Source organism: Poecilia formosa, unplaced genomic scaffold (genome assembly GCF_000485575.1).
Source record: "Poecilia formosa unplaced genomic scaffold, Poecilia_formosa-5.1.2 Scaffold2, whole genome shotgun sequence".
Lineage (NCBI taxonomy): Eukaryota > Metazoa > Chordata > Actinopteri > Cyprinodontiformes > Poeciliidae > Poecilia > Poecilia formosa.
Genome location: NW_006799941.1, coordinates 169,912 through 190,315, shown reverse-complemented (window position 1 = coordinate 190,315; position 20,404 = coordinate 169,912). Strand labels below are relative to the sequence as shown.

Sequence of the window (20,404 nt, the reverse complement as noted above, 5' to 3'; positions counted from 1 at the left end):
TATTAGTCAACTGGTTAAATAAGAAACTGGAAAGAGTGTGCTGCAAAATTTGAAGACAGTTCATTTAAATTATGTTTAACTTAACTATGCATGAATTTTGAAAATTTTTATGATGTACCTATCTTTTTATATATATTTAGCTATGAAAATAAGCAGGCATAGTTTTGATTTGTTTGTTTTTTTTTCTGGTTCAAAATGGAAGCAAAATGGAAGTAACCTTACATAAAATGGCATTGTATAAGTGCAAAAAGACAGACAAACTGACTCTGTTTCTGAGAACTTTCACATTCATTAAAGCTGACAAAACTTTGGATCATCTCATGCCACTAGAGTGTTAATCACAGCACTTTGCCAGTTGCACTTCTCCTTTCTTCTGCACAAGTAGGAAAACGGAGTCTTGCTCCTTTGAGTCACCAAGAAGATAACAGTGTCAGAGGTATCAGAGTGACAAGGCAGTGTCATTTGTGTCAAAATAATTTTACAACAGCTTCAAAATGAAGGCGTTGTAAAATTTATCTACCTTAGCTTTATCTACAGTAGCAAAGGTAGATAAAGGTGAAAGGCAGCATGAGGTAAAGTGTAAAGTATTCTCATAAATTTTACTTTGTTTTGGTCAAGATTTAGATTTCAAAAGGAAAAAAAAAAAAACTCCCACACTAACCTTGCGCCAAGTGAAAAAGTAATTGCCTCTAAATGTAATAACAGGTAGTGCCACTCTTTGGCATAAAATACTTTTGTGACATCCTTGATAAGTTGTCAGTGTGCTTTTGGAGAAAATTTGTTAGGCTGACCCGTCCTGGAAAAGCTTCAACAGCTTTACATTATATTTTCAGCATTTTAGGCAAAGGCTCTTCCTGTTCCTTGCTGTAGTCCTAAAACCTTAAAACTAGCAGTGCACACCTTCAAGCGTATGAAAATCCATCAATTTATTTGACATTAATCCATGAATTAAATCAGGCTATGATGACTAATATGTCCATGTCCACTTCATCTGTGTGTGGCTACTGACATTTAACTCAGCTGTCCAAAACAAAATGTTGGTAATCAGTTAATAGTTTTGATTTAAAACGAGGGTCAACTACTTTTTTTTTGTATATGATCAGGTTTGATAACCTTTTTCTATTATTCGATTTTGTTTGACTATCTGAAACATACAAGTGTGCCAAAGAAATCTGTGAGAAATCTTCTGTTTTAATGGCACTGCTTACACTTTAACCTTTCCCTAGCTTTGTCATTCATTTGTATCCTCTTGTCATCTACTTTGATGTTTTTCTCTAGTCTTAAATATAATTGACTGACATGACTGGTGAATAAACATCTTTGATATATTTCAGTGAAAATAACCATTATTATGAGCACCTCATTTATCCACTTTGCATTTTATTGCTTTCCTTTCTACAATTTTTCCCTATCAAATACTTGAGCGCCTTCCGGCTGGCGACCTGTCAGTCAGCTGACAGGTGGGTGGCAGTTGTGGAGATAAGGTGGAGCTACTGGAGCTACTCATGACAGGTAATTGAACTGTACTGACATGCACAGTACTGACATGGGCCTAATTAGGTAATTTTGTGCTAACGGCGCGTTTGTTGGGAGAGTACTCCTGTCACAACTGTTGCATAGTCAGCACTTTCAACTTTATTGGACAAGTTTCTTACAGTGCTAATGAAAAGCAAAGCAAACATCAAACAATGGGTGTAAGACAATACATCCAAATATTATGAAGCAGCCATTGTTTTCTTCAAGGTCACTAAAACAATGACTAGGATAGTTATTTTTTTCATGTTTACGACTTTGGCTTAGTTTTTATGTTTTGTTGCATCTTATTTTGGGAAAGCCCTCATCCTGAACATGAGAAGCTTACAACAACAGAAAAAAATCCCTTAAAAGGTCAGCAGAAACATTTTTCTCACTAAGAAAAGTGGTCTGATCCAGAGACCAGAAGTCTAGCTTCCCAGCCTCCCCTCTTAAATTTAGACATGCGAGTAAAGGTTGCCTCAGTTCTCTTCTGCAAACTGGGGTGGGCTCCCTAAAATTAACACCAGTGGAGTACTCCACTCCCAGCCACATAGCTTTCATCTTAGGCCAATGACAACTGACTGCTGCGGACCGCTCCACTCAGCTGTTCACAATGTGGTGTCAGCTAACCCACAACAACTTCTGCCCTCTTTCATTTGCATTTCCCTGCTTCAGTCTGACACCTTTCCCGACGTTTTTCTTCCTTCCGTTCTTTCTCATTTCACTTCTTTAGCTTATTCCATGCCCCATCTAATCTACAGCAGGCTCTATGCGCAACTATTACTTTTTTTTTTCTTCTTCTTTGCGTTGGAGCAGCCAGCATCACAACAATGTCAAGCCAACAGGCTGCCAGCTCTGACTTCATCTTAATAACATGCTGTCTCATTTTCATAACCACCCATTTCTGAAAAGACGGACATTGCATTTATGTCGTTAGGGCCCAGCTTTGTTCCATTGTTCCTGACAAAAGTAGAGGGGAATGAATGAGCATTTTCACAACGATGAACCATTTCTGCAGCATGACAATAGCCAAGTTTGCAACAGTCCATCAAGCGGACCCTGCGCATCAGCCGACACTCAGCAGTCAAATGATTACCTGTGAGCATAAAGTTTGCAAGAGGAAGAAGCAGTAGCTTTCTCCAAAGCAAGTTCAAACACATACTGCGCACAGTCAAGATAAAAGTAAAACATTTCTTATCGCACATTTACTGCACACACCACTACTTAAAGTTTCCTGGCACAAACAAATCACAGACAAAGACACTGAATATATGAAACTGTTATTTAGCGCAAAATAACAGTTTTGTGCTAAACATCACAAAGTTGCAACAAAACACATCTATTAAACTCCTGGTCCTTTATTTATTCTGATTGTTTTTGAGAGTGTTACAATTATAAGATTCTAACTTCCAGGAAATACAATTCAAATTAGGTCTGTCACAATAAGTGACAATAAGTGGGACAATTTATTGCTGAACAATACATTGTCCCATAAGTTATTGTGATAAACAATAACATTGTTGCTTAGAAACCATTTTCAAGTAATACAATGTTAATGGCATAATAATGCAAGAACAGATTAACAAAGATCAATAAACTTTAAAAACTAATTAATATTTAACACTGGAACTGGAAGACTTTTTAAATATCCAAAATTGTTGAGCTTGTTTTAATTTATCATGCTATTAATCGATTTATTTAGTCTATTATTTGATCATTTACATTGTCTTCCAAAGTTCACTCCCTCATTCTTCTTCTCTTAGTGATCTTGTATCAAAGATAATGCAGATCGAAGAAAAAAGGATGATTAAAAGGTTTTTATGGGCAGCACAGCACTACAAGAGAGAAGAATGCTAGCTTGACTTGCAAGATATAAAGAGGTCAGTCTTACCTGACAGAAAAGTTAAAGATGCAACATTGATGTAACTGTGATGTGCAACAGTAGTCTGTGCAGCTGCTTCTGTCTTTTTGTTCATTTAAAGGAAAAAAAAAAAATCTGCAAAAGGCCAAGAATGGTTGTCTGTTTTTTGTGGAGATCGCCGTTTATGTCATACTGTTAACCAGAACTTAAAAAGGTGACACATTTATATGCAACTGCTTTAACAATTTCCTACACAGTAAAGCGGTGCAAATGGGAAGAAAAGGGAAATCACTGTGTTCTGTTTACAAAAAATGAGAAAGCCACAAGACTTTATAGGTTTCCTTTTTTGCATCTGCTTAAGGGAAATGATTTCCATTTTTAGCATTTACAGTTAAACAAGTGAAGGCTTTCAAAACATCAATGGAAAAAATAAAGGTGTATTTTTATAGGTTTTTGCACTGGTTAAAAAAAAAAACATCATATCTCCAGCATCCATTTTGTGGGAGGGGCCAAAATCTGGAATGCTGCTGCCAACTTTCTGTTATCTCTTGTTTTTTTCCTTTCAACAGAAGATTCACTTGGACCAGAGATTCTGTGCTTGTCTTTGTCTCTTTTTGAACAAAGCTCTCAAAGAAGCTACTTCACCCAATACTTTAACATATTCTCTAACGTTGAATGACATTTAATAGTGTTTTTTTTAAGAAGAAACTTGAAGCAGTGTCCCTATTGGCAACAACTTAGTGCATTCTTTGTTTCCCATTAAAAGCACTTTAAGACTTTTAATGGGTGCTTCTGTATACTGTACAAGTTAATTTATCTGAAAATGAGTTTGTCATTATGACTGAGTTGTGAATTCTGTGTGCTTAATTGTCTTAAAGACAGTGTTAACTACAAACCATTACAAATGCAAAGTGCAAACAGCTTCCCAGCATTTCCCTTGCAGTCTTGGTTGAATTTGACTGCCAATGCCTTCTATTTATCTTATTTATTTTGTTATAAAATGTTATCCAAGACTGGCCCACAAGTAAGCTTAGGAGCTGTTTAAAGCTACCACACAAGCAGAGGACCCCTAAGAACACCACAGTTATCCCTGTGATCAGGTTTGCAAAAGTGTGTCTCATTACCACACACTCATATAAAGAACATTTTGTTTGAAAAAGTTCATCCTCTCCTTTGCAAGTATAAAATTCTAACATCCAGAAGACTTTTTTTTTGTAAAAGCTACAAAAAAATATTTTAATTTTCTTAAACATATTCAAAAACATAATTTTCCAAGTGCCATGACTGAGTTTGAAAGCAGGAAAATGTGAAATAACTTGTGAGTCCTTTGCAATGCGGGTACAGAATGAAGTCAAATAATTGATTACTTGTTTTGTTTACTTATTAGCGTTTCCTTTGCAGGGAACCACATCTGCCCAGGAATAGCAATAATCCTTGAACACTTGAGAGGGCTTGTAGCTGCCTGTTTTTATAGTTCAAATATTAAATATTTCAATATGCATAAATTAATTTTTGATTAGAATACCTTCAACATTTTACAAATTGCAGACAGAAAAGCAGGGGCGACACTGCTCAAGTATTTGGAAAAAAACTAGGCTTTTGAGGCAAAAAAAAAGAAAAAAAGAAAAAAAGAAAAAAGAAATCAACTCATTCTGAAAAAATGGACAAGCAAAGAACATGCTTATAAAAAAAAATGATGCTGGGGGAGTGTTTAGATTTCATAGCTGATATCAGCAGCTGATCCAACCTGCCCAACCCTGCATTTGTTTTACCTCAAAAACTAAGTCATTGGAAAATTAGGGTATACATTTATCCTCAGATTGTATGGGTTGCGGATCCCTGAACCAGCCAGACGTTACAGGACTTGCTCCCATGTGACTCTGGGATACTGAAATGGTTCCTCTGTCTAGGTGAGTCACGGCTTAAGAAAAATCACTGCTGTCATATTTCTCCGCACACGAATACTTGCAAATAAAGTTTAACTTGTAATGCAAAAGAGTAGCTGTGCTCGAAAACTCCCAAAAGTGTGACTTGTGTATGTCTTTTGGAGTTAAGGCTGGCTGCTGTGTTCTTCGTCGTTCCTGAATGCTCTCAAACTCCAAGTCAAACTTACTGACAGTAATTCACCGCCTATTTCGAAGTCTTCTCTTAAAATCACCCTACCTTTGATACTAATTCCAAGTCCTCCCACATCTTGTTTGGTCACTCGCACGGTGCGCTTCACGTTGGTGATGGTTTCCGGGACCGGGGACGAGCTGAGGTTCGGAGGGTCTCCGTTGACAGCACCTGCGGGACTCGGGTTGGGCTTGGCGGGCTCCTCGGCTCCCTCACCGGGGTTTACGGTGAGAGTGTCCTCGGTAAGCGTGGCCAGCACACGGATCCAGCGGTCCACGGTCAATCGAAGTTCCAGCAGTCCCGTTTTCTGCGCCTTCATCGCGGCAGCCATGTTCAACGCATTCCTGGAATAACTCTAGACGGGCTGGCAGTCCTGTAAAGAGGGGGGTGGAGGGCTGGGGTAGGGGGCATGAAGACACACACACACTACCGTAAAAAAACACTGATTCCACCTCCTCCTTCTCTATTAGTAAGGAGTTATCTCACACTGCTACAATTGCAAAAAGAGTAAACAAAGTTCGAAGACCGTTTTGGTTTGATACCCTCAATTAAATGTGAATCCATTCTGTGGTTAATTTATTTGATCTATTTAGCCTCTTTTTTTTCTTTTATTGTTTTAGTTAAATGTGTGCCATTTGAGCGCAAATGTGTTGGATTCACATAAAGAGTTATTGGCTTATGGCTCACTACACAGCCATAAGCTGGATACAGTTTAGAGAGCGCCACAAGTCTTTGAAAAAGTCAATTGCGTAAACAGGTTTATTGCCTATTTGCATGTGCGCCCCAGTGTGATGCCTAAACTGTAAGCAACTTTGGTTTGCAGCTGCATTGTAAACCAACTGTAATTGTCGCTTTACTGTGCAGCTGGCTACTCATGCTGAAGTTAATTTTTATTTTGAAGGTTTTAAGTCAGAGCTTAATTAATTGTTTGTGTTTTATCATCATTGGTTTAAAAATCAAATGACATCAACTGATCAAACCTGACCTGGATTATTCTGCATTGAACAGATGTTCTTTAACATACTGTCCTAGATTTACTGATTATTATTATTCCATCCGAGGGCGAATTTATTGGGATTTTATTAAATGGTCAGCAGTGTTTTCAGTTAGAAAAGCTCGTATCATGAAAAATAACCAAGAATAATGAAAACATAGGAGTGAACGGTTGTGTTTAATGTGAATCATCAACTGCTGCGTTAAAAAAAAAAAAAAATTGGTTGTTTTAGCCGTTTGCGTTAGTCATTTTTAATGCCTCCATACTCAGTGACATTGAGCCAACCAATGCTCTTGTATTGGTGTTTTGTGAGTAAGAAGCAGAAAAGATGGTGAGCAGTTGTTTAGTGAAAGGTTGTTTGAACTGTGAAGTATAAAAGATTTTGGTCACAATCAACAAAATGAATGGAATCCATGTGGCCAACATGTTTTCTGAACAGCAGTAAACAACAGTCAAGAGTCTATGTGATTGGTTAAAAAAGGCATGCCTATGGAAAACATTTTTCATTGAAAAATCCCTTAAAAGTTTAAAAACTGTCACAAACAAAGGTTTGTTTTGTGATTAGTTATCTAAAAACAATATGTAGTAAACATAAAAAAAAAAATAGGATTCATTTAGATGAGGGGTGGGCAACTCCAGGCCTCGAGGACCGGTCTCCTGCAACTTTTAGATGAGTCTCAACTTCAACACACCTGAGTCAAATAATGAGGTTGTTAGCAGGACTCTGGAGAACTTAACTGTACTTAGGAGGTGATTCAGCTGTTGGATTCAAGTGTGTTGGACAAGGGAGACATCTGAGAGTTGGAGTGCACCGGCCCTCAAGGACCAGGATTGCCCACCCCTGATTTAGATGCTAAAACTCAGTCTTTAATAAGCCAATAAGTCAATTGTCCTGGGTTCTAGAGTCTTACTTCACACTGATAAGTCTCGCAACATTGCAGTGATTCAGCAGAGGCCCACTTAATTGTGCACATTTGAAAACAAACAGGAGTCACTGATACAAACTGATGAAGCGGCCCACCGTTTCAATACTCTTGCATCTGCAAGTGATCTCCTAGCTCTTCAGCTGAGTTTGTGTACATGTGTGGTAGCCTGAGTTGCAAATGCTTCACAGCAGGTGAAACGGCAATGAGGTTCCAGTAACTAATATTAGAAAGCACACTTCTGGGTGGGCCGGTTTGAAGTCAATTGCTCACTAAAAGAAAGCAAGTTTGGCTCACTCGATTGCTTTAAACATTTGCAGATGGTTTACAGGAGCCCATCTGCTAGAATGATAACTTCACAATCAGGTTGACCTTTACGATTTTTATTTAATTTATTTTAACTGAATAGTTCCTTAAATATTTTTGAGACAGACCAGGCTGTACACATTTTTCTCAATCTTTTGTCTCCCTCTAGTGGTTAAAGGACCATATTATTTTAACAAAAGGGTGCACTGAAGTGTTGACTTGTGGCGCTTTGAATTGTTGGGTTTTATGACGGCCAAAAACAAGAACAAAGGTAACATTAGTTAACAGAATGCTAAATTAATTTAATTTTTGCATTCCAAGATTGTTGTAATACAATATTATTTTTAAACTTAATGAAAGCAACGAGAAGAACCCTACCAAAGAAAACACTTTTTGCTGAACTGAACATAGCAGTCATTCAGATTAAAAGGAGACATTCTTGTCCATTACAAGAATGTCAAAGACAGAAATAGTATTATTTATGATGAAGCCTGTAAATAATCACTTTAATGCAAATGTCAGTGAAATGTGAGTTATATATATAAGTTTTTTTTTTTTATTTAAAGGTGATGAAGCTTTGTTGGGGCTAGAGCAACTCAACACAGGAATTAGACAAAGTGTTTGGAACTTACAAAAAAAGTAGTATACAAATTGCAAATATATCTTTGTAATAATAATTGATAGAAGTATTTTAGAACTCACGTCTTTAATTAAATCTAGACTTAATCTTGACTATTATTCGCAGTAATAAGAGTATTTAATAATGTGTTCAACATAGGTTAGACTGCTGTTATGCCCTCTAGCGGCCATATAACATAAGTCAAAAAGTTCCAAACAGTTGCTATTATTTACTGATTTTAATTGTGTTTTTTTTTTCTTTTTTTTTCATCATTTGTATGTACCCTCACAAACCTTAAACATGCAATAAATAGATCAGTAGCAAAGAAAACAGGCATTGACACCAGCGCTTGACTTTAGCAGTGCATCTATCTATCTTTCACATTCTGACAAACGGTTTGACCATCTGACCTGTTGTCTACGCATCTGTCAGTCTATTACTTTGTGATGTGAGTGGCAGGTGGCCGGCTTGTCTTTCACACTGGCTTGGCTTGAAGTGCTTTAAAAACCTTTGTGAGAATTAAAAAAAATAAATAAAAATGTGTGCATAAAAAAGTCGCCCTATCATTCGGTCATGCTGGAATGTGTTTTTTTGGTTTGTTTTTTTTTTTTTGCTAAAAAGATCGGCGGTCCTCTCGAAAGAAAGCATGGTCACATTTTTGATTGATATGTTATTTTAGTTTTGCTAAACATCACCTGCCTTGAGCCTAAGTATTGTGCAGGGATTTAGGCTTTAAGGGGTTTTCTTGAGGTGTTTGGTAGCGGTAGGGTAAGGTTATTAAATATACACCTAAGTGCTTATCATCATTTGTAGATAACTGGAATTCTGTCCCGCTTCTTGAAGACAATCTATTCTACATATTGTGATTGTTCTAGTTCTGACTTTTAAATTGGGAACTTTTCAGAACTAAGAAAAATATTTTGGATGACAGGGGAAAAACATTTTTAAGGAAGAGATAAGTTATTTGCTCTTAGTTCTTCTAAATAAGCACTTGAAAACATTTAAATTAAAATATTTATTATTGAAAATTTTAACTTGACTTAAACACCCTTATGTTATTCTAATATCAGAGTTAGCTTTTTCATACCTCATTACAAATGCTTTTTTATATAGATGGGAGTCAAAACGAGAACATTTCAGGGATAATGAAAGTGTAATGTATTTCTATCAGAATATTTCACAATATTTCACAGTTTAAAATAATTTTGCCTTCTCAAAAAATCTATCTTTGTGCTAATAAGCATTCTTGTATTTGAATTGTTTTTTTTTTATTTAATCCTTTGAACTTACCTGCAAAAAAATTGCCTTGATGTCAAAGCTCAGCCTTTGATAGTGTAAGAAGAGCATAAATGCAACATGCACAAAACTATAGAGAACAACACTGGAAATACAATTAACATAGGACTAAGAAAACGTTTTATCATTTTAAAAATTCCTTTAATAAATTAATACATTGGTATATAAAACAAATACATTTATTTTATATATATTTTTCTTCTGAAGAACAGTCATTAGAGATAATCTTAGACTTTACATATGCTTTAGTTATCTGTTCACACTTCCTAGCTTATTGAGTCTGAAATAATTAAAGAAAGACTGAAGAACCTATGTTCTGCATTCAATCATAGATACTTATTTGCGAATAAAACAGGAGTATAATGTATTTTTGCAACAATAGAAGAAATTAGGACAGTCAATCTGAAAACAGTATGGTTGGGTACAACCCCCCCACTCGGTTTTTTCCACACTCTGAGTTCAATCAGCCACATATATGCATGTCTAAGCTCCCCTAAGACAGTGGACAGTTGGAGTGGCCTGCTGATTAGTTTCAACCTCCCCTCCTGCTTCCCAAACATCTCTGCTCCATCCATCCTTTCCTTATCTGTGAAGACAACAAGCTCCAGAGGTCCACCATATGGGGCAGTGTCTGAGCGGCTGACTGCCTGCCACCCGCCCTCCCTTTCCCCTTCCTTCCTCTCCATAGCTTGCTTGCGTGTGTGTGTGTGTGCGTGTGTGTGTGTGTGTGTGTGTATGTATGTCAAGCCTGTCCTGACTGTTTAGCCTGCCCCACCTGTTCTTCTGTAACAACAGACCAGACCTCTCATCCTTAGGCCTGCTGGCTAGATGGATGAGCTGATAACGAATAAAAGGAAAACAGACTAGCGGAGATGCGATAGCAAGGTTCCACAAAACTTCAGTCAGAGTTTGACTTTTTTATTCATTTCTAATGAAATAAATTAGTGAAAAAGGAAATGAAAGTGACGGCTGGAGGCTGAAGTTTCAAAATGTTGATGTAATTGTAAATCATGTTGAGGGTAATCATTTGAAACATTGTGATAGATTTGAAAAAGCTTGGAAAACAAGGAAGAAGGATGCATTAAGCAGGGCCAAAAACAAATAGATGGAAAAATTGGAAACAGAAAAACAGATGGGTATCACAATAAGTGAATGAAACAATTGCAGAATTAATTCTAAAAACATGAATGACAGTTTTCAGGGAACAGACTGCCTCCCGGACACTCGGGGACACTGGGTAATAATGAAGGAGAACTTGAAGGGAGATAATGAGAGGTCAAACTGACGAATCAGTCTCAGACGTGTACACCTGTGGCCCACCTTCTGCCGTCCAAACCGCCCTGTGACCACGTTTTTAACCGCCGCAGTCTTCGGTTACTCATTATACCCTTCTGAATAATGTAAAGGTATATATGCATGAGGGATCCAAGTGGCGGAGAGGGGACAGGGATGAGGGTGGAAGGATCTACATAATAGGGCAATCTCTCCCTCCATCTGCTCATGTCTTCATAATCTTCCCCTCCTCCTACTTTATGCTGATCTATCTGCTTGACACAGACGCCCCATCCTCCAACAATTTAGCCCTCTCTAATAATATCGCTCCTGATCCGTGGTCCCGCTTGAGGAAAACTGGGCATATGCATTGACGCGATTGCAGGCGGGTTCATCTTTATCTGTACGATTTCAGTGTCCGTTTGCATGAGCTGACGTGAGCGTTTGCAGCCCCAGGAGAATTAACCAGGCGTCTGCCACCTGACCCCGTTGACTCTGACCGTCCTGCGCTCAGCTGATACGCGTGCCTTGTGGCCCTGACATGAGGAAGACAAAAAAGCATGAGGAGTGGGAGGAGTACAGGGACAGAAAGAACAGCAGGCAATGAATGATTATGATGACTAGGGCCATCTTGCTGGCCACAGTATCGAACCCCCCTCTTCCCAATCTCATCCTCCACCCTGGCCTTGGCCCTGGCTCTGGCTCCCACATGGACGAGTGATCTGGCTCAGGTCGGCGTGTGTCAGTGTGGGTGAAGTGTCACCACCAGGCAGGGTCTGGTCTGTCAGCTGTTGGGGATGACTGAGAGAGAGAACAGGACAGAAGAGGAGAGATGTGAAGGGGATGGAGGAGGAGAGGAGTATCTAATTGAGAAATTACAGAAATGTGAAAGCTGTAAAAGTAGACAGACAATGAAGAGATGATTGTTGAGAACCTGGAAACTTTCAAAAAACAGCAGAAGGGACAGTAAGGAAGGCACACAGAGAAAAGGGATAATATTAGAAAGAAAGAAACAATGGCTAAAAAGAAACAGGTTTTGCGGAGGTGTCATATCTGCCAGGCCTTATGCAACCTACAGAGCACTCGCAGATGGCATGACTGCTGGGAAAGTAGGGTAAACAGTCCTGGCTAATGACTTGCCCTCTCTTGACTTTGTACGGTGAAGTGAAAGAATAAACAATTGGAGAAAACATTCCCACATGGGGATATAAAATCTGTCAGGTCATCCAGTGTGCAGCGATGATGTGAGCACCGTCGTGCAACATAAATGAATGACACCGGTTCATTTATTTATGGTTTCTTTGCGAGGTATTGCTTGTCATTGCACACTAAGGCAGCTTTTGCTAAAGGTGAGTTTTATATATGTGGGGTTAACGTTGGAGCTTGTTCTCTACAATGTGTCTAAATGGTTGAGAAAATATCAAATGATTTAACATTGACTCTAGATGCAAATCAATTTAACAAAAAAAAATCCTTCCCAAATTGTCTATCTCCATGTATCTTTCTCAGCTAATATCAAACTTGTTATTAAACAACTCTTACACTCAACCACCAGAATTTGCATTCAAAGGGGCCGCAATTCCTCATGGCATAGATTCAACAAGATGTCAGAAACGAGTCACACAAATTTTAGTTGTGAATTGCTCTTAACCACAAAAAAAAAAAAAAAAACAAAGAAAAAAAACTAACCTAAGCCAACCATGGGCTGCTGACTGGCACTTAGATGGTGCGTTGTCCTCCTGTATCCAGTGAATGAACCCTTGGGCTTCGTATGATTACAGAGCATCTTGTACTCTACAACTCAATGAGATTTTTAACATTGCACACCTTAAGACTCGTATTTCAGTACAACCACAAGGCTCAACAAATTGTAACAACAATTGTGGCAATAATCAGAAACAAAAGAACATTCAGTTCACTTGTTGAATGATTCCATTTATTTGCACGTATCACCCACTGTGACTTTCAGGTATTACACCAAAACTCAGAAATCCCCAAAATGTGGACCAGATATTCTGTATGAACATGATAACGTCATAGAGTTGTGGCAAATTATACACCCAATGTGTAAAATTAAAATCTTAAAACATAAATAAATAAAATAAAATAATAAAAATACAATAAAAATAATAAAATAAATACAAATAAATAAAATCTTTAGAGTTGCTTATGGTTAAATTAGGATTAGAGTGTGGGTTTTGATGTCTTCAATGTATTTGATGTTTTTTTTAATGTTTTTATCTTTTCTTTTTATCTTTTATTTCTCTTTCTCACTGTTTGCGTCACATGCTGTTTTTATTTTAATTATGTAAAACACTTTGAAATGCCTTGATGCTGAAATGTGCTATACAAATAAAATTTGATTTGATTTTGATTTTGATTTAGAGTCGGTGTCCCTTCTGCTTCAAGGTTTAACATGTGTGTTCAGAGATGGTATTCCACATACGTTGGTTGTATGTTGTGGCTATTCGAGCTACAGTTGGCCTTCTGTCATCTCAAACCAGTTTGCCTGTTCCTGTTTGACTTCAAATACAAACAAGGCATTTTCCTTGAAACAACTGCCACTCACAGGATCTTTTCATGTTTTCATTCAGTCTCTATCAACCAAAGAGATGGTTGTTCATGGAAATCCCAGTTAACAACAGTTGCCAACATATTCAAACCAGACTATCTGGTTATTATGTCACTTAAATCACTATTATTTATTATTCCTCTGCTTGTTTTGGTTCTTCAACAAGCCATCCTCATTGCACTTAAATGCCCAAATGTCTCCCATGTGACTTACAAATTCAATATTTGCCTCTGCCAGCAATAGAACAGGTACAGCTCATAAAAAGATCTGCAGGTATACAAAGGTAAATGATAAATGACCTGTACACGTATAGTGCTTTATCTAGTTCACAGGACCCCAAAGTGTTTACACTACATTCAGTCATTAACTCATTCATGCACACATTCACACGGATTATGACAAGCGACTATATTGTAGTCACATCTGCATCAAGAATCTAGAAGTTTCCAAAGCTTTGTGATCTCTTTAGAAATCTCAAAAGCTATTTCCTTACAGACATGCAGGTTGAAAAACCACAATCTGGAGAATGTAAGAAGCTGGTAAAGCTTTGACATGGTAAAGGATCTTACACATGAAAAGCTACTTGAGGAGTGATTCCAGCTAATAATTGAAATTATTAGATCAAAGAGAATTGGTTTGGTACACGTAAGAAATTTTGTGACACCTCGGTGGATTACATTTTGATTGTCATTCAATCATCTCGTAGGTCAGGTCAGCTTATTTGCTATGTAACAGCCCTGCTGGTGTGATTAAAGAGACTGGGACAAAGACGCTGAAAGGCAACAAAGGGGGGCAATGGCCAGCTGTCACACAGAGGGACCATAATGGCCACTGAAAATCCCACCATCATCTGAGCCTGTTACTTCGTTGACTTTAGCCTCCTGCTAACTGACAAGTCATTTCTTTGTTAACCTGTCAAAGAGCTACTTGACAAAAGGAGTTATGTTGTTACAAAGAGTTTTTCCAATAAATTGCTTTGCCTATACCTCACGCTTCGTGCTGTCAAGTTAAATTAGAAAAGTTATAGGAACTAAAAGGCAAAACAATTTTTTAAAAGATTTCCTGTAAAACATAACTGGGGTGAAGTGTCTTAACAAAAATATTGCCTGTTTAGGTTATTATTAATTATTTACATGAAAGATGATTGTCTTCATTTTGTATTATTTGAAATTTTCAGCAATCCTCTATTAAATGGATGCACCTGCTAGTTGACATCTCATTGGACACAGTCCCTATTTCCACTTCCTCTGGAAACATATAGTTGTCAAAATGGAAAAATGTCAATTTGATCAATAAAGGAAGTTTAATTTATTTCATGGTATATACTTAACATTCCTAAAACAAGGAAACTACTTTTTTTTAAAAACTGACACTGTTTGGGGTATTTTAACAAGAACATGACAACACAAACAATGGCAACATTTGCTTTTTTATCAATTTTATTCAACAATTTTTAACTCTCATGAGGACCGTAATAAGAACAGCCATATTAGATGAAGTTTTATTTGTTGAAATAATCTCAAGACCCCCAACTTGGTGTCTGATGACCCACAGTGGGACTTGGATTTTAACTCTAGAATATGACTGGCCAAAGCTAAGCAAACCAGACCTATTAAATATTATGACTTTCAAAACATTTTTTTTTTTGACAGTCTCTTTAAACATACTTTAGAAACAATCATTTTGAAAGTGCTCATCATTCTCTGCAAGAACTACAACTTCCATAAGGGAAACTTATCTTCAATTTATGCTATAAATTTTTAATTTTTGAATACAGTCATCTAAAGGGATGAAATGGATGCTTAAGAGTGATGAAGAGAAGAAATATACATGCCAATTGCATACACTCATATTGACTGACACATCCCATTGAACTCTGGCTGATTTTTAGGAGGGAGACATACAAAGGTGGTAGCTGATAGCTCCTCATTTCTTCCCTTGCAGGAGTGTTAGGTAATGACTTCTGCCTGCCACGGTGGACCTTAATTTGTTATTGTAGCAGAGCAGCTGTGCGGCATGCTGCAGATAGCAGGTGGCAGCCTGGCAGGAGTGGAGGATGGGGGGAACTGGAGGGAAGAGGAGGAGGGGGAGGACAGGAGCATGTGGCATATGTGGGTGGCTGTAGGAGGGGAGGATGGAGAGATAGCACTGTGGACGGGTGTTTGTGTGCGTGTGTATTGGGGGTGCTACAGCTCACAGTGTTCTTTGCCAGCATCCAAATATTATGCTTGTAAAGAAGAATAACACGTGAGACTCTGGATGGAATCCAGATCCAGTCCGACTGTGTGGGCTTTAGGGTTCTGGCTCATTGTCAGGAGCAACAGATGATACACCACTTTTTTGTCTCTCTCTCTTTTGGTTAAACTTAATTATTAAGCAGTTAACAATTTAAAGTGGTAACACTGATTTTTTTCTGTATGGGGTTTGACAACTTTTAGCACAACAGTTGCAGTAAAATGGACAGTTTGTTGAGGAATTTTTAGTCATAGTTTTAGACCACGAAGAGTAAAATCAATATAACAACAAGTTAAGGTTATAAATGACTTTGCTGATGGCAGTCTGATGGGAGGATTATTGAGCTGCTGCCATGCTGAGGGAATCATGACAGACACACCATTGGTCTGCTGTCTAAGGGCATTATAAGCTGTCATCAAAACTGGTTACAGTTCATTTTCGACCACACAAATGTTATCTTTTGCTTTTGAATAAAAATGTATGTATATCTATCTAAAGCCTAATCATTAATAGAACTAAAATGTCTCTGTTAGACTGGGGTGGGGCTCTATCTGTTACTTTAAAGAAAAAGTGCTTCGGAGACTGTTTATGCCAGGGCAGCCCAGCCAAAGAGAGAAAGCGAGAAGAGAAAAAGCACTGAACAAGAGCTTCACAAACAAACAAAGGCATGGTTGGAATGCAGAGCGCCACAACTTGTGAGTAACGTTTCATTATTTCCTTTGATTTAGAACAAACTCAAGCATTTAGATGACCATTTAATAATTATTTGCTACAGATTTGATGTGTAGAATTTCAGTCAATGATATATGTTCTTATTCTCAGCTTTTCCAGGAATCAGGAGCCACCATCTGTGTTTAAGAGATACATTTTCCAGCTCGGTAATGAAAATATAGCATAATTAGAATAAATTTCATATTGTGTTCGGAAAGGTATATTATTTCCAGAAATATCTCCCACAGGGAAGTCTATCAAAAAAGAAACAAAAGCGTTTTAATACGTTGCATTCATCCCATATCAAGTGAGTATAATGGCCAAAAAAAACTCTGATATCCCTTTGTCTGCAAAGATCTTGCGCTCATTACGACCTATTAAGTATCAAGAATAAACTATGCATAACACATACTCTATTATAAGCATTATCCCTTATATAGCCCTCACACAACAGCTATTGTGCTCCTATTTGTCTGAATAGCAGCTTGTGGTCTATGTGTCTCTTCAATTGAGGATTTGGAGCCCTTAATCCACCGGGCTAAGTTTTTTTTTTTTTTTTCCTTTCCACCATCTGGAGTTTACAGCCTTTCAAGACAAAAACACCAGGCGGTGTGAAACCAGGCTGGAGCTGAAGCTCGATGCCAGGGGATTTTTTTTTTTTCTCAGTTTTTGCCTGTTTTCCATCAAGGGTCAATAGTACAGTCCTGGGACACAAGTGAGGTCAGCAAGGCCTGGGGGCTTGAAGTCGGTGTGAGCACATTACTGTCAGCTAAGTGTAAGTTTTGATGGGCTAAATATGTTTAGCAAAAATAATTTTGTGGTGTGTTCAAATGGGAAGTGCAGCAAAAATGTTACAATCTTTGTTTAACCAGCAACAGGGGATAAAATCATAATTTTAAAAGTTGTGAATTTTTCAGTTTTAGTGGGGTCAAAGACTTAAGTGGCCAATGCTGCAGATAAAACCTCTTACTGAACCAGTTTTTTTAAACTTTAGAGAGATGATGATGATGATGATGATGATGATGATGATGATGATGATGATGATGATGACAACACAATGGCCAGCAGGGAGCAGCAATGTGAGCTGCAAAATAGAACTGTAAACACCAACTCCAGTCATTGGCTCCAACTATGAATCACAACAGATCAAATATGCGTATTCTTCTCTTTTACTATAATTTTGATTTTGCCTGAGTAATTCAACGCAGAAAGCCTAATAGACTGCTGGGAAGCACAGATCCTCTGCGCTCACGAGGAGAAAATGTGTTAGAGGGCCTCGCAGTCTCAACATTGCTACACAAGTCAATCAGTTCCATTCCCCCTTGATTCAATTAGCTCTACTCAAAAACATGTGGACAATTTGGAAGCCCCAATAATTTTTCCTTTTGCCTTCTTCTTTTCTTTGGGGTGGGTTGTAGACTTGGATTCCAATCTGCTGACATTAAATGGGGAAATAAACGACAAAAGGGCCCCTGCAGGTTTGCATTAGAGTCTTAATTGGTTTTGGCTTGAGAGGGCTGCTATCGTTGCCAGACGTGGGCCTTTTTGTGTTTTGCCATGTGGGAGAATTTCCCCATCAGAGGTAGAGAGGTGCTTTCAGATCTATTCTGAGTCACTGTTGCACTGTTTTTTGTCTTCGCCGGCTGTTTGTAAGGAGGAGTATGTGTTTGTATGCATGTGAACAATGTGCAGTTAAGCTGAATTTGTTTTCCTTGTTCGCCTTTATGTATGGCTATGTGTCATGCATGAGTTTGGCCGTGTTTTCATAAAATGTGTGCCTTTGGCTGTGAGTTTGTGCGTGTCAGGCTGGGAGCCCAGTCTCCTTCTCACTCCCTCTGGTCTATGCGTGGGTCTTTTCCACCATCACTACCACCTGTTAGTGTTTTACTCAAGCCCCAGGGCTACAATGACTGCAGAGCCTTCCAGATTTGCTCATCAAGCTCATCAGATCGGCTCTTCTACCTAAAATCTGGCTCCCATTTTCTACTGTGGGACTGATTTGAGACGAATTTCATTCTGCAGTTTAGCTGAGTCAAGAGTATGTGTGGATGGACAAGTTGAAGCATATATTTTTATTTAGAACTCAAGTAAAGTTTTGTTCGGTGTGCTGAATGACTGGATCGGGCTTAAGTAGTTTTGGTTAAAAGTTTTTAAGTCCTTATTTAGCCATTCATGTTGTTGTTTGTTCCTTTGCAGTTCCAGTAATGCCTTTTGCCTCATCTAGTGTAGGAGTGGGGCTATAAAATTAAACTTGCCCTGCCTAATGCTTCAGCTAGAGCAAAGATTTTAGTTCCATTTTAAATCACACCTCAATGAATATTTTTAATCTTGAGCAGTAAATACTGGCGGGACTCATGAATTCATAGGAAATTAGAGTTGCACACGATATTGAATTGCAGTCTTCATCAATTCATGCAATATTGCAACTGTATCCTGGATGCAACATTTAGTATAGTACTATATTTCAAGTAACATCATTGCAAATGCTGCATGCCAATACTATATTTTTGCCTAGAGGCTATTTATATTCCTACACTTGATGTATATTTTTAGTGACTAAAGCTTCGGCAAGTGGACTACACATTGTGATGGGGGGAAAAGAAAGAAAAGGGTGTGGAAAATTGTTGTCACAATATGCAGCAATGGTATTCATGCAGTAACTTTGCCTGACCTTGTTCAATCCTGTGGTAAAGTTAAAATGTACAGCATAATTCAAGCATTGCTGATTGGATCTGGTTTGAATTTGCCCCTTTGCCAAATGTGTAATTATTTTAGAGCTTTGACTTGCTATTATCATATTTAGCCTATTCTAAATTATCCTTAAGAAGCATATTGCATAGCTTTTTAGATATGTTTAGCTTTCCAGCTTTGAGAAGTGTGTAACCTGTAGAATAAGGTTAAACAATTTTAAAACAAAGGCAACATGATTTGGAATAGAGAAATTATAACAGTCTTTATTACCCAATAGCTGATGTTAATAACAGTTAAAAGCAGTGTCCTTACCTATTTCTTTGCCTTAACTTTTGAGATTTCCTTGAGTTAACACTGAATGTCGTGACATTTCACTGTATTTAGGGGAGATTTGTTGCCATGTGCTATTGTCAACGGAAAAAGTTTGTGTGGCTGCACAATTCTTTTATGGCAGGCAAATAATTTGTGTATATTTACAAAAACTTTCATGCCACATTCATTTTTATCCATGCTGTCTTGTGCATGAAACATTGCACTATGATGGTGTTGTGTGTACATGAGGCCTTAGGTGTCAAATCATGTATGAAACATCCTCAATTCACAGACAATTGGTACAAAATGTCCTGTGAAGGCTTGTTTCTTTTGCCATCCAAAGAAAGTCTGATAAAAAACATTTCAAAATGTATGATATGTTGAAGAGGATGCAATGACCAGATCTCATGTTGTTCAATACTCATCCAAAAGTGCTTCACACAGCAGAATGCATGTTTTAAAATAGATAATATTCTCTTTTATGTTGAATATTTTTTAAGACTTGCTGTCCAAGTGTCTGTTTCTAATGTAATATACTCTGCTCTCCTGTGTGTTCTACTTTGACTGTATATCAAGCTAAAACAAAGCCTAAATTTGAAAAAAGAAAGAAGTGACCAAACAGTCAAAGGAACAAAACAATGAAAGAATGAGAGTGAAGGGATTAACTGTCAGTAGAAATGTGAGGCTAATTGAAGGCAGTTTTGCACAGCTGTTTCTTGTTGCTTTGCAGTACTGTGCAGAGCGGCTGCAAGGATAGGATCCAGATGTGATCGCCCTGCGATCGCAAAGTTCAGAAACACCAGTCATGCAGGAGACAGATGACATTAGAGCGCTCCCTGCTCGTCTGCCCCCTCTGAAAGATAACCCAGCTGTGCTTTTCACACTGGTTTGCAGATCTCAGCGTGGCTTCTGAGAGTTGTTAACACTGTCATTTTGTTATACTGTCTGCCGCGACCCCTTGCATTCAGGTGTCTCTGAGCAG

The 20,404-nt window shown here is 38.0% G+C and overlaps 1 protein-coding gene across 1 annotated transcript in view; it reads right to left on the bottom strand.

The window, feature by feature from the left end:
* snta1 (syntrophin, alpha 1) overlaps positions 1–5,939 on the bottom strand; it is a 33,899-nt gene extending 27,960 nt beyond the window's left edge. The window contains exon 1 of the mRNA XM_007548116.2: positions 5,540–5,939. Coding sequence (XP_007548178.1) covers positions 5,540–5,822 — 283 coding nt within the window. The 5' untranslated portion in view covers positions 5,823–5,939. The remainder of the gene's footprint in view (positions 1–5,539) is intronic.
* Between the last annotated feature and the right edge of the window lie 14,465 nt (positions 5,940–20,404).